Source organism: Carassius carassius, chromosome 48 (genome assembly GCF_963082965.1).
Source record: "Carassius carassius chromosome 48, fCarCar2.1, whole genome shotgun sequence".
NCBI classification, from domain to species: Eukaryota; Metazoa; Chordata; class Actinopteri; order Cypriniformes; family Cyprinidae; genus Carassius; species Carassius carassius.
Genome location: NC_081802.1, coordinates 1,473,540 through 1,488,830, shown reverse-complemented (window position 1 = coordinate 1,488,830; position 15,291 = coordinate 1,473,540). Strand labels below are relative to the sequence as shown.

The 15,291-nt window shown below is 39.7% G+C and overlaps 1 protein-coding gene across 18 annotated transcripts in view; it reads left to right on the top strand.

The window, feature by feature from the left end:
* LOC132131136 (receptor-type tyrosine-protein phosphatase S-like) overlaps positions 1-15,291 on the top strand; it is a 131,888-nt gene that overhangs the window by 62,780 nt on the left and 53,817 nt on the right. For 17 of the 18 annotated variants that reach the window (XM_059543096.1, XM_059543102.1, XM_059543099.1 and 14 more), the window contains 2 exons: positions 3,749-3,859; positions 15,004-15,276. In XM_059543096.1, the coding sequence (XP_059399079.1) occupies positions 3,749-3,859; positions 15,004-15,276 (384 nt within the window). Of the gene's footprint in view, positions 1-3,748; positions 3,860-4,916; positions 5,929-15,003; positions 15,277-15,291 lie in introns of those variants that run through there. The other variant, XM_059543106.1, reaches the window with a different exon arrangement.

Sequence of the window (15,291 nt, the reverse complement as noted above, 5' to 3'; positions counted from 1 at the left end):
GAATTACACAAATTGGACTCTAGATGCAGGAAAAAATGTGTGTGTGCTGAAGATGGTTGGTTGAGAGCTGTTACTGAGCCTGAACAAGCATGCCCAGAGCCGTCACATGCACACGGCTCTAATAGACAGCTGCATGGTAGCATGGTCACGGATCACGGTTCCCCTCGACTCCACACCTGGCTGCCAAGCTCCACGCCCCAGCAGAGCTGCCTCCTGACACATCCTCCGCTTAACAGACAGCCCAGCCTGTTTTCCCTCATGAACTGGGATTGGATGGATGACAAGAGATGACAAGACTTCATCTCCTGAGGTTATCGCTAAACCCTGAACTGGTCACAGGTCAATGGCTATCCCGTGTCCGTCAGTCACAAGAACACGCCAACTCCGGCTGTTCGTGACAAAAACACTTAATGGCCAGTTTAAAGGACACAGGTCATACTGACACTGAAGCAGTGGAGAATTACCAAAAATAGCTTTTGGGTTTGCCGGCAGAGCGTAATCAGCAGAAGTCCGTCAGTAGGCCTGTAGAGCTTGAGAGATTTCCACAGAATCTGAACCATTGTCAATCACCAAGACCTTGTGTGTTTGTACATTAAATTCTTGTATGATTGTACTAATATGGCTTCAACAACAAACTCCACCAAATTCTAAAAATGCACGCCCCCCTGAATTTTCCTAATTGTCAGTCAGCTTGCACAGTCAGAAGGCATTTGAATCTGTTAATGTGTTCGTTATTGTTCAGCTTCAGATAATAATTCATTGCTAGAGGGCTCATGTCAGCTAGCTGGTTGTGTCTCGGCACAGATATTCAGAAAATGACTTCCACTTGCCTTTTATCATAAAGGGTATTGTGCGGCGTTATGACTCTTTGAGCACTAGCGCTGCTGCTAACGGAGGGCTACACCAGCAGCCTCAAAGACACCATGGGCACGATGGATAATGGAAATTCAACATGTAATTATACGTAACAGATAATAATTGAAAACATTCTCGAGCTAAGCAAAAGGGAGCTTTGAGGGAAGAGTGAGGGGATCAAAAACATTTTGTTCAGTTTCCGACATGTTAAATATAGTCAGGGAATGGTTTAGCTGAAAAGCACAAAATGGGGCGCACAGGGAAGTCTAGGAAGTCTAGGAAAGGAACAGAGAATGTAGACACCTTAATAAGGTTTATATGTACCAATGAGAAGTAAAGAAAAATAAATTGACAGATTTGAGAAAGACTTAAGTAGAAACAGTGTTGTTCCCTCCCTCCCTCAGTGATCTTATCTGAACCCAAGCGGAAACAGGGTGGGGGTGGGGGGGTAACACAGCTGAAAACATGTAATGAAGTCAGTGGGGAATTGTCAATCGGTTGAATAGCAAGCAGGAGTAGCAAAAATAGTCCAGTTCAGGCAGGAAGGAGCCCTGAGAAAATTTGCTTGGTTTGGAGCCGCTGGGAATTAATTTGAATTTAATGAATTTGGATATGCTATGTTCCTTGCTAAGATTTCCTCAATGGCATTCCTCAATCATTAGTTAGCTCTTCATAGAAAAGGTCATCACAAGAGTTACAACCCAACGAAGACAAGAAAGAAAGACGGGGAGAATTCAGAGCTCCCCAAGAAATGGCACACCACTGTGGCATGGTTTATTTATCAGCCCCTGCTCCAATAACATTAAAATTCCTGCCTGTTTTCTGCAGTCCGACGCTCCATAATTGACGGGAGAAGGAGGCCGCACGCCTAGTGGAGATTTCCACCAGATTTTCCGTCAGCGTCACGTAGCACAGGTTGCACGAGAGCGATTCCCTTTCGGCTGCACACCTGAGGAGACTTTAGAATGCTCTCCAAGCCCACCTGCTGTCGCCCGGCCGCCCGCTGTGCCAATGTGCACATCAAACGATCCGTGTACCAGCACACACACTTTAGAAACTAGCTTCCATATTTGTCTCTCCCTGCCACGCCTCTAAACTCCCTGATCCCATCATGCTGTTGATCTGCCGCGAGCAGGTGTGAGTCATCGACCCAGAAGCCACAATCTCATTGGCACTCAGACTGTTCCACAGGATGCAGACTGTGTGCTTAAACCACAGCGTGAGTCCCTGCTGTTGATGTCCCGTCGCCGCATGAGGCAGCAGCCGAAGGTTGACGTCTTCGTTCAACCAGAATGCATGTCTCTTAGGGAGTGTGGACTGCATTGATGCTACCTGTCGAAAAGCAGTGGTAGTACTCGAAGACAGATAAAGAAGAGTTGGGGTGGGTAAAGCACAAGTGGTTACAGAAAGGTTCTTGGCTACAGAGGAAAGCTGTTAACATTCCTAGTCATCTCAATCGCAGTTGCTCCAGTGCTACATTAAGGCCTAAATTCTGCCATCTTTGCTTCAAGCGAACTCTGTAGTTGCAAATGCATCAGCAGAAGACTAAAAACCACATGAAAGTGCGTTTAATGCTTTTAAGAGCCCTTAAAACAATTTATCACATTTTGTATAATATAATGAAAATGTTGCTTGTCTAAAATGTTTTCAGAGGCAGTCAGAATACCACTTATTAAGTTTGAACTGGGATGGTAGGGTTTAGTGATTTAGCCTCAGAAAATGTATCCCTGTTGGTAACAACAGAATTTTGATTTGCAAAAATCATGCTTTTTCATCAACGGATTTTAAAAGTAAGGTGATAAATGCAGTCGTGGCTAACTGAATCCAACCATCTATGTTAAGACCCCTCAAAACAAATTAGCACATATAGTAAAATAAAATGTTTTCACAGGCAGTCAAAATACCTTTTATTAATTTTGAACTAGGGGGTTGGTTTCGGTGATTTAGCCTCAAAAAAATTAGCCACTGTTAATAACTACAGAATTTTGGCTGCAAAAAAACAAAAAAAAAAACAATTGACAGCCCTCAAAAGTATAGGAGGGGGCTATGCTACTCATTTAATCCAAACCATTTTTCAAACCCTTAAGCCCTTTAGCCCCTAACCCTAGTTCTTACCATGAGTAAGACCTTTAGCATGTCTTCAGGTTATTCCTGGTGAAGTTGCACCATACTTTTCATTGAATAAGAATTTGTATGCTAAGTGGAGCCTAATATAAACTTCTCAAACTGCATATGTTTCGGCATCGGTGACAATAACCTTGGTTTCAACCCTGGGGCCTAATATGGGGGAATATCTAGTGTTTATCATGTACGGCCAATAGCCATTCTCAGTCCCGCAGTAGTATCCAGAGTATTACTACAGCTCTTGGGGGACCGACAGGAATAATTCATGCCCTGGGATTCAAGTGTTGTGCTAAGCTTCAGCCCTTAGCAGCACATTTCGACATCACAGCTCACAGTTTACCCTCACCAACCTTCCTCCCATTGGGAACGACAGTGGTTTATCTCCTTCGACTCCACACCCTGATACTTCCCGGCACACTGAATGATGCGATCCAGCACTCCTGCGAACACCACAACATTGCTGCTAGTTCTTTTCCATTTGCGTTTGATGGGATGCATTCAGACATATTTAGATCAGTCTAATGTTTTTTGCCTTGAGTGTGGAACTGCTCAGATTCAACACAGTGAGTTAGCATTAAAAGCCGAAGTTGGCTTTCCAACAGGAAAGGCCTTTGAGCAATTTATGAGGATACGATGCTGCACCAAACATACAAAATAAAATGGTTTCTGACAGTCTTGTTACTTTCAAACCTCTAATAGTTTGCTGTCTTTTCCCTCTTTCTGTCTTTCATCCCTTTCTTTGGGGGTGTATTTTTTTTTTTGCTCCCAGGTGCTCTGCAGATAGAAAACACTGAGGAAACCGACCAGGGGAAGTACGAGTGTGTGGCGTCTAACGTAGAAGGCGTCCGATACTCTTCCTCTGCCAACCTGTATGTGCGAGGTAGGGAGAAACCTGGCTGTGGAGCCCATCGAAAACAACCAATTAGAGATGCACGACTGGTCACATGACCTGTTGTATTTAAACTAATAAGAGTCTTTACACTTAAGCACATATTGCAGTAACAAAATAGGCACAATTTCGATACTTAATGGGTAGTTTTCTGTCTTCTGTTTGACGTGTGGAAAGTTGGGTCGTACAGGTATGATGTCTAATCAAGTTTTCAGGTTGAAGAGGATGATGGTAAGTCTTGATTTTGATTGGCCAATGTTCTAAACCAATCAAAATGCTAATCTTATTTCATCCACAAAGGTAAAAAGGTAAATGTTGCGAGGTGAACAGTATGCATGTTGCTAATCACAAATGTATACATTAAAAATTTAACATGCTAACAAGTAATTGCTAAATCTAAATAATTAACAGTCTGTCTTGGTTTAAAGGTTATTAATATAATGAACCATCTGAGACTGTTTTAAGGCAGTGCATTAGCACAGACGACTCTTGATGCTAACATTAAGAGGAGTTGAATCTCCAGGTTGATGACTTTAATAAATCGAGGCAGATGCATTTTGCGCATGTATTATTTATTTAATGCATATTAAAAAATACACCGTGTGTGATGGGTTTCACCAGCTGTGTACCAAATAACTTTGTTCTGGATAAATTATTCACTGGCCATTATAAAATGGGTCAGAGAGTTGTCTTTTCATTATTATAGTTATTATTGTTCACCCACTAGAAAAGATGCAGACGCTTCATCTCAAAACGACGGTACATTTTCAATCGAAATTCGGTCTTTTCCTCATGTGGACCCAAGCCTGTCTCAATTTCTTTCTTCAGTAGAATACAAATGATGATATTTCAGCATTAGATTTTATTTACTTTCATTGAATGGACAAAAAATATCTTCTTTTGTGTTCTACAGAAGAACAAATAAAAGTTTGGATCGACATTAGAGTAGAGTAAATGATGACAGAATGATCATTTACGGGTGAATAATCCATTTATTTATTATTTAATTTACAAATTAATGCGGCTATAAAAAAAACGATATTTTATCGTGATTAGCATAAATGATAAATGATTGACTATTGGTGTGTTCTATTAGTTATCACCTGTTTATTAATGAAACAAGCCACAAGAGGCCTTACTTTTGGGTATTTTGGGCTTATTATACCTTATGTCATCTCTTAACCATGGTAAAGTCAGAGTAAAACTATGACTTTATGTGGATTATTGCTATTTTACTCTGTTTTGAAATATTTTAGTCATTCAGTTTTATAAGACCTTAAACAGTCTGGGATGTGCAGTAACATTTGATCTGATGTCTAGTGACATTTCAGTAATTGGCCGACTGGAGATTTCCGAAATCCATTCAAATTACCGCAGTGATAATTAATTCAACATAGGTATGCTAATTTCTCACTGATTATGCGCATACTGCATTAAGACAGTATCCCGTCTCCTTTTGTTTTGTTTTCAAAGCTTGATAATTGAGTACAATCAATGTTTTCTGTTCTTGAGTTAACAGCACTTGAAATTAGCAGCTACGATGAAGGAAACAACCCGCCCATTTATACGAACTAAACTGCATTTACGTGTCGCATAATAGCACAATGCTTTTAGAATCGGTTGTTTCGATTGTAGCTGCTAACTTTAATGCTAATTATCTGTTTTTTTATTTGTATGGTCGATTTGATTTGGTTTGAACTTAGGGTTGTTTCATTGATTTCTGTTTCTGTCTTTGTTTCTGTAATTAAAGCCGCAGAGGCAGTTCTTCAGGTGGCTTAAGACCTAGTAATTTTACATTGTTATAGCATGCTTTAATTGACTCCAGTGGGCGAACGCAACCACTGGAGTAAATCAAACTGTGTGGGTCAAAGCAGGTTAACGCGGCAGACATGTCGCGTGTCACGCTAGAAATAATCAGGCGACATCAGTCAGAGAAATGTAGGAGCTAAAAGCCTTGAGGTGGCCTTTTTTACTCTCTCTGTGTTTCCCCTATTTTTCTCTTCTCCTCATGTCATTGTGTTCTGCATCAACCCCTTTACATCCCTCAGAGCTTCGAGAAGGTTGGTGTGTTTTTTCTTTTTTCACTTTTTTTAACCCACATTAAAAACGCAAAATCAACATGTATTAAACCTTACCCTTGACTGATCTATTGGAAGGGTCATTGGCAGTTTCATAATTTAAAATTAAGCTACTAAATAACTTTTAAATTCTGAGATATTTTATTTAATTGCATAAACTAGTAACTAACCCGTTAATTTGGGTTCGTTTTCCTTTTTACGTTTAAGTTTGCATTGTGGGGCCTTTTCTCGTTTGCATCTTTCAGTATTGCTTTTGCCCAAAGAAAATGCTTATGCTGTCATGGAAATGTTGCATTTGAAAGTAAACCACTGATGCATGATGGGAGAATGTAACTGCGCTTGCATGCCTCGAGACGCAACTCCTTTGGCTGTCGTGCTTTGTTGCATTCCTGTGTTTTCATGAGGTTTATTATTTTCTTTGTTTTTGTCCAAAACAACAGTTTGAGCCTTTGTTGGCGACTCATTTAGTCATTCCTTGTGTTGTGGTGTTTGTGGGATGTGCACCCTTAGTTTTCTTCTTTCTGTTCTAGTTTCTGGTCTGTTAGATGTGTGTTTAGGGTTGTCTCTTGTAGGCTGTTTCTACAGACAGTTTTCCTACCATCTTCTCAATTACAAAGCCGTTCTTGCACACAAAAGCTTGCAAATTCACTTCTTCTAATTAGTTTTTTGTGCCACATGGATCATTGGCAGATATAATGATCTCTGTACTTCACGCGGCCCCCCCACCCCACCAGAAAACAGGCTTTATTTCACAGATGCAAAAAGCTAGCAATATTTCCTTGTGATGACTGACTGCCTCTTGCCCTTTCGCAGTCCGCAGGCTCAATCAAATCAGGATTTATCATCCACTTGAGTCCTCATTGCCAGCGTACATCTGAAGCGCTTCTTACATCACCACAACGTGCCGTATTAAAACCCCCAAACTGGACCAGAACAAAAAGCTGGTGCTTTGTTTGTGAGTCTCTCGATGCTAATCCTTTGCTAATGCAGCTGAGTGCAGTAATTGCACGCCTGTTTCATATGCATATCGAAGTCCCATCTGCCTTTGGCTTGTAGGTAATTTAGCTTTACCTGTTGGTTGCATGCAGAGCTGTAGCAACCACTAATATTTACCATTTTTGTGACCGTTCACAGTTTTGGGGAGATTTTCAGAAAGTATAAAGTATCTAAGCATACTTAAAACAAGATAAATTTACTTGAGAAATCAAAATTCTGTATTAGATAAAAACTGAGATAATATCTTAAATTTAAAAATCATTTTATTTTATTTTTATTTTCCAGTTGGATTTTTTTAAAGTAAAAAATTCCAACTGGAAAATAAAAAAAAGGAAGAAAAACTAATACAATATATAAATTCTTATTAGTTTAAGTTTATATCTTAAAGTTTATTTTAACAAATTTTTACATTTAAATGTTTAAAGAGTAACTAAACCCTAAACCAACTTTTTTTAGTTAATGATCTATAAGAATGGGGCTTTATTAGTGCTGTTCATTGATTCGAGTAACTTTTTTGACATTTGAGTATAAAGTGTTTTAATTCTACAATATATGGTGTAAAAACGTCTGAGTGCTGCCCTCTTCAGGTTGAACGGTGGCTACTGCAGTTGATTTTTCCTATTGGATGTTGCGGTGGCAAGTGACGTAAGCAGTTTCCAGCTCACCACGCCCCTTGGTACGAGCTACCACGCCCTTGGCAGTATAAAACCATCAAAATCACTGTAGTGAGTCAGGAGCTGGAATTGCGAGTATTGGTAACGACCAGGATAGACTAATATAGCATCTATTTAGCATAGCAATTATATAGTTATTTAGATCTTCAAGTTAGCGTAGATTTATCTGTATTTAGTACAGTGGTCAGGATGGTACGGAGGTGTGTTGCAGGTTGCGACAGCACTGCTGGACTGCATAGTTTACCAGCAGACTTTAAAATTAAGCGCTAGTGGTTGCATGCATTTGGCCTGGAAAACCGCAAGTTCCCGCCTAGAGCTGGAGTGTGCAAACTGCGTTTTACACAGGATTGCTTCTCCAACGCAATGGAGGTGGAAATGGGCTTCTCCACACAGCTCGCGCTGAAAAGCGATGCGGTGCGGGAGTTAAGACCGCAGTTTGAGCCGGCGGCTCGAATTTATTTGAACAGACACCTCGACACCCTCCACTTCAGGTGAAAGTGGGGGAGAAAAGTCCTCTACTTCAAATGATCGCTCTGTTGCAAAGCTACTTGCGTCATTACAGTCACTCTCCATTTTAGCGTCTCTGACAGCAGCTGTCAATCAATCCGTCACTGCGAGTCTCAGGATCACGCCGCGCTCGCTCAGCCCCGCCCTAGGTTCGTCCCCTCTATCTCCGCTGTGATCTGCCCACTTTTCAGCATTTTTCAAATATTGTCAGTGGGTGGAGTCAGGCTCTGACCAGGGGTTTAGTTACACTTTAAGATTAAATCTTTTTTTTTCTAAATAGCGTAGTTTTTTTCCTTGTCCCCTTTTGGAATTTTTAAGTCCTAAAACATAAAAAATTTGATTCGATTTATGCTTAACTGCAAAAAACAATTTTCCACACAAAAAAAACAACATAAAATAATAATAAATAAAATAATAAGTAAATAAATAAACAAATTTACATTTAAAACAAGTATAATTAGAGTACAACATTTTGTGTCTCAAGTCAATTTTAATAATTTTTATATTTTACCTACACATATGGTCACATGTGTTGCAGATTTTTTTTGTAGCTATACAATGATGAATAATGCGGAAAGCTTGCATTTAGTCAGACAAGTTTGTCCAATCGTGCGGATGGCTTACTCTCGGCTAATATCTCATCGCTCTCCCCAGTGTAGTGATGTTTCAGATGGCCGTTTGTCTGTCTGTCAGGGATAATGATATGGAACAGGAGCCTCTGCTTCACTTGGCTAATGCTAACGTGTTGCCGGCTATCTTGAGATGTCTTAGACTAAATGGCTCTCTGAATAATTCAGTTTTTACAGACACTGTGTTGTTGGGAGGAGGGAGACGCCACATGAATTGAGGGTATAAATAATGAAGTGTGCTTTGCAGCTACTCTGTCTCTCAGGGTCTGGCATTTATTGACAGAGCTTTATTTTTCATATCCGGCTGTTCCCACTGTGATATCTGTGCCCCCTTTACCCTGATAGCTGGTTACTGCTGCCTAGCCTGTAGATAGTGTAACAGAATGAACGTATTAGCTTTCCCTAGCTGCACGTTAATTGGACTGAACAGTTAGCAAAAACAAAAATAAATTTTAAATATTAAAAAAATGTTGTAGCAGTGCTAGTGGCTAACGTGCTTTAGCTTGAAAATGAGACTAGAAAAACATTTTCTTTGGAAATGTTTCATTTTCACTGTGAATATTCGCAAGCTAGAGTGTGTTAGCCATTAGCAAAACTGATCAGAATTGCTTGTTTTGAAACAACTTTAAAAAGTGGCTAGCCACTCACAATTCTCTCGATATTTTTTGACTAGGTCTTCTTGTTAGCTGTCTACCTCAGGCGTTGAAGTTAATTGCCTCTGTATGGCAAAATCCCCCTCTGAGCCTAGACTTATCTAGTTTTCTTCTTTTTTGCTTTGAATTAATAACCAAAATTATAATTCTTCTTGTTACAATGAAGTCTCTAATCTTTCATTCTTGCCGCCTGACAGTGAAGCTCTCAACTGTTCTTCCATTCAACTCCACACAATGCCAAAATGTTAAGGATTAAGGGTTAAGGATTCAAGATCCCAGAATGTTTCCAGAGCATTATTAATAGTAATTAGTCCCCAAGACAAGGAAAGCGAGACCTCACAGATACACTCTGAGATGCTGGAAGACTGAGCTGTACAAAATGCCATGTTACATGCTTTGAGGATGTTCGGTGCATGCGCATGTAGATGCTTGTGAACCCCACTGCTACCACTTTGGGTTGTGTTGCATGTCCTTGCATGCTGTTTTGTTGTACAAATAGAAATGCAAGCTAGATCACACCCTCTACTTGTCAGAACGAAGGCAAGTCCGTCTAACTTTGATCCAAAAGTGTCGTAAAGGGGTAGGTTTTTTTTGCCAAATCTAAAATGCAGTTCAGCCTCAGATTTTCACTAAATGCTATTCATGCATTGACCAGACAATCAGGAGGTAGTGTTTTACAAATGCTCCATTTTTCATTATTAGAACTAGTCCGAACCCCAACTGAGGCTGCTTTGCATTGCAGCAGCAGAGGTGTGTGTGTGTTAATAATACAGGGAACCCCTGCCGTCTGCATACAAATGGTATCTCTACCTTCAAGCGAAAGGGATTATTGCAGGTTTTGGACATCAAACAGGGTGTAATCTCAGCTTCAAGGTGACATTAAAGGCTGCACTTTATTTTGGCTTTCCTTCCTACCTTCATTTTGGGGCTGGACAGACTGTCTCACCAAAATGGCCATGAATGTCCACCTTCGAAGAGTGAGGCACTCTTTGGCCTTTTTATTTTGTCTTTCTCTGTCCATTTTAAGACCTCTTGAGTTGTCTTTCTCTCCACATTGGGCTTGAAATGGGATTTCGTCTCTGGACCTCAAAGAGATTGCTCTCGGCCTGCTGGGCTCCTGGTGGTAGTGAATGAGGAGCATGTCCATCCAATTGGACTGTTCTATATTCCTCTGAATATCACAGCGGAGAGCACCATCGCACATCAAACATCAGGATTTGAGCTATAGGGCCATGTGTCAGGACTTAGATAAAGCCCAGAATGGATTCATGCAGTTGCATTTCAAAGGCAGATGCATCGATAGCGGGTAGCCATAAATGTGGACATGCATCCGAGAAACATTAGACCCACTTATCATTCCCCCTTTTGCCGCAGTTTATTTGTGCACGATGCTTTGTTGCCTGTAACTTTGAAGTTGCCAGGCTCCTCACGGTCTTTTCAGATGGTTGTCCCATTTCGAAAATGACCTGACTGAGTCTGAATTTTGATTATAATCGGGAACGTTCAAGATTGAGCATGCATCAATAGGATGAATGATTCACAAGGTGAAAGGTTGCAGCCCTCATTTGCTCAACTACCTTAGCAATTGGCCAAACCGAATTTGACCATAAGAAAACGAACATCCATTTTTAGCCTCTTGCAGACTTGATTAAAGAATGGCCAAATGTTGCATCACCCATTTTCAGGCCCACACGCAAAATGTGCCAGCAGAACTCATATATAATGTGTATTTGTTTAATAAATTGGCTTATTTAACATATTTACCACATTTTACCATATTTATTTCCATAAAATCAGTGTCGGAAATGCAAAAGCATCGACAAATTACGTCTGGGCCTTTCCATCATTAATCTACACTAGAAGAATCACACTCGTCTTGTCATTGTCACGTTGCACTGTGTTCTGTCATTGTTAAAACACACCTGCACTGTGATTATCTCTGTGTGCTGTGTCAAAGTCACCAATTTCTGACATTTCAGTTGTGTGGATTCCTTAAAATGTTGCACTTGGGGAGGGTTGCATGCCTCAAATATGTGTTGACTGTAGCTGTAGGCCTTTGTGATAGTTTAACATCATTCCTGCAATTATAGTCATGCATGCACATTGTGATTTCTGGGCTGCCCATTCACTTTTGTTGAACATTTGTTCAGTATGCATTTATATGGGGGTGGGGGTCGTTTCAGTATGTCATTGTTTATTTTAATGTTGTTTTTGTTTTCTAAAAAAATCAAGAAGTATTTTTCCATAATTAAAGCTCTGTTGCACTTGTGGCGTATTGTTGATTACCACAGAAAATAGCCATATTAGCCACGCTTATAATTTTTTAATTAAAAAATATGTTTTTGTTTTAATTTTTTTATGGAAGTCATCATTATACCTTCACATGCTATGGATAGAGCTTGACTTCAGATGAACCTGGAAATTTCCTAGAAATAAAATGCTAACTTTTTAACTTAAATTAGTTTTAAAAATCAGTATCAAAATAGATAAATGTATCAACATGTGTTAAACATATTATAAATATTATACTTTTATAAACTAATGACAAAGTTAATTTGATCTTGTTTACACAGTGATTATGAAATGGATTGAGTTATATTGTGATTTTCAGTCACTGGACACCAACCGAGGTCATCCATCACACTGACTCTCTGAAACTGAATATATTCATCTTTAATAATTGCTGTAAGGTATAGATACAGAATTTACAATGTAAAGCTAGAGCCTGTTGTCTTGACTATAACAGTATTTCTAAATTTAAAAGTACTTAGTAATGTTTATTTTCAAAAGGCAACTTTCAAGCTAGATTTAAAACCACTGAACTTTCGATGGCGTTTACTTACAAATTCAAGATTTTAAGCTCTTTGGCTGCTGTTGTCCGAGGCGATGGTGAGAGGTGATTCCTGTATTCCAAGCCCTATTGTGTGAGAAGTCAAACCAACATGCTTTTACTCCATTTGGCCCAGGATTACAGTCTCCTCTTTGCCTCAATCCCCACCTCTCACTCGTGTTATTTCCCTTCTGTCTCTGTCCCACTTGTACGTCCACCAATTTGTCCTTCCAGTCTATCCGGCCCCCGTCTGCTGTCTTGCAGCCTAGGTCTCGTTCTGCCTTGCGGCCCGTCTCTACCAGTTGTTCCTGTCCTCGTTTTGTCTATGTGGGGTTGTAAATTTTTTTTTCATTTGAATTAGTTTTTTTTCTTTCTTTCTTTCTTTCTGAGCTAACCCCAGCACCCATTGCTGTCCGTCTGTCTTTCCTTTATCCTCTTGCAAAATGTAAATGAGGCATGACCCCCTCACCACCCACCATCTTAGGACACCCCTAGCATCACACTACTTCCTGTTTCATTGTCATTTAAGGCAGTTGCCTTGACGATTCTTTGGGGGAAACTATCTATAAAGTTTGGCACAATTTTAAATTTTACATGTAACAAGTAGCACGTCTTTAACCTGAATGCTATTGCTTTATTTCTAGTAACATCTGTATTCTAATTGTATTCTATTCCAAAACCTTGTAAGATAACTAACTAGATGTATAAACATACACCTAACACCCAGTGTTTTATAAGCTCCTTTATGAAGATATCATATGTTTTGGCTAAGTGATAAGATAGAATTAAATGTATCCTTCTGGTAAAGGGTCAAAGAATCCACCAAAAGTTCAAAAGTGGGAAGTTTATGGAATAATGCCATTCAAGATGTTTCAGTCTAATTAAGACTGTGATGCTTTGCCCAATATTTGCATCAGATCTAGAAAAAGTTGTGAGTTGGGTCTTTGAAAGATTTGTGTATTTAGACAGTTCCCTTAGAAGGTAACGGCCTAGCCAGCTTGCTAGGTTTTGGAACAGAGTCTGTATTTTAGAGTCATTTAAGTTTCCATTTTTTCTTGAAAAGACTTTTCAACGATTCAAGTCAAAATAGCAAGGTTACCAAGAATGAACATGCCAGACAGGCTATGAAAAAAGCTCAACCTGGCCAACTCCATCTCTGCCATAACTCATATCCAACCCTTTCCCCCTAACAGATCCTTCATCTTTTCTCTCGTGTGTAGGTTTGGCATCTCAGTAGTTGAGGTGCATCGCTGTTATCATCGTAGTCTTGCATCTGTATGAGTCATGTGACCTTATTTAGTAAATTTTCTTTTTGTTTTTTGATGTGTATGATAGTTAGTAGAGTTGAACTGAAAGCTACTTATTGACTGAATCCAGAATTTCCACAATAAATTTTGTTACGTCTAGCCAGGACCGCAATGTGACAATATGATCCTGTCACATTACGTCATATTGGCTGGAGACGATAAAAAGCCTTTCTCTGCATTGAAGTGGGTTCCCCTCCCCCTGCCTCGTTCCTTTTCCCAACCCTTCCCTTTCTTGCTCTTTTGCACATTCTATTCTCTTATATCTCCTTTTTTTCCTCTCCAGTTGTCTTTTGTCCGGGCATGCTAGCGACCCTTCAGTTATATTCCTCAATGCATTTGATCTCAAATTCTTCTCTCTGGTTTTATTGTTCCCATTTACTCTTTGGTTGACCTCTACCTATTTCTGCATGATGTCTGTGAAAATGACAGCTGCATCTATCAATGGAAGCGTGTCAGATCTTAAAAAGGCTTTGTCTAGTTGATCTACTCTCAACCACAAAAATCTGATTAAGGTTTCTCATCTTTAGTCTCTCTTGGAGGGACTCAACATTACTAGTGCATGTATGTACAGATATGTACGTACAGTTACATACATGTAAGGTTTCTTTAGCAAGGGCAGATTAAAAAAAAAAAACAATTACAGTATTTTTCGGACTATAAGTCGCACCTAAGTCGCATCAGTCCAAAAATACGTCATGATGAGGAAAAAAACATATATAAGTCGCACTGGACTATAAGTCGCATTTATTTATAACCAAGAACCAAGAGAAAACATTACCGTCTCCAGCCGCTAGAGGGCGCTCTATGTCTTCAGTGTAGACTACAAGAGCATACAGCAGCATAGAGCGCCCTCTCGTGGCTGGAGACGGTAATGTTTTCTCTTGGTTCATGTCAAATTAATTTTGATAAATAAGTCGCACCTGACTATAAGTCACAGGACCAGCCAAACTATGAAAAAAAGTATGACTTATAGTCCGGAAAATATGGAAGTTAAAAATATTTGTTCTTTACGCTACTCTGTACTCTTAGAGTATTTTCTGTTCAAACTGTAAACCTTTTCTGCTTTTTAACAATAATGCATGCTTTTCATTTAGTTTACTGTAGTTACAAGCCACATAGAAATCAAATTTTAAAGATGAGAAACTCATAATAGATTTTTGTGCAATTAATTGTGCTGTGATGGGTCAAATATTGGTCAATGGAACCTTGTTGCTATCAACTTGTTTCTGTAATGTCAATCTTTATTGTTGGTGAAGAAGTTCTGTTAATTTAGTTACTTTATCATTATTTTAATTTGTATAAATCCAAATGTTTGTGAAGTTTTAGTCTGTTGTTTTTAATAATTTGCTGTCCTCTCTTTAGACAACATCATGTAAGTTCTAAAGAAAGGCTCATTTTCATCTGCGTGTCATTACCTTTCTCTTTCTCTTTTTCTTGTCGCCATTCCTCCGCCCTTTGCAGTTCGTCGCGTGCCCCCACGTTTCTCCATCCTGCCTCCCACCATGCAAGAGATCATGCCAGGGGGTAGTGTTAACATCACTTGCGTCGCCGTTGGCTCGCCCATGCCTTACGTCAAGTGGATGCTTAACTCTGAGGACCTGACACCCGAGGATGAGATGCCAGTGGGCAGGAACGTTCTGGAGTTAAACTCTGTCCGTGAGTCGGCCAACTATACGTGTGTGGCCATGAGCAGCCTGGGCATCATCGAGGCTAATTCCCAGATCATTGTCAAATGTAAGACTTCTCCAA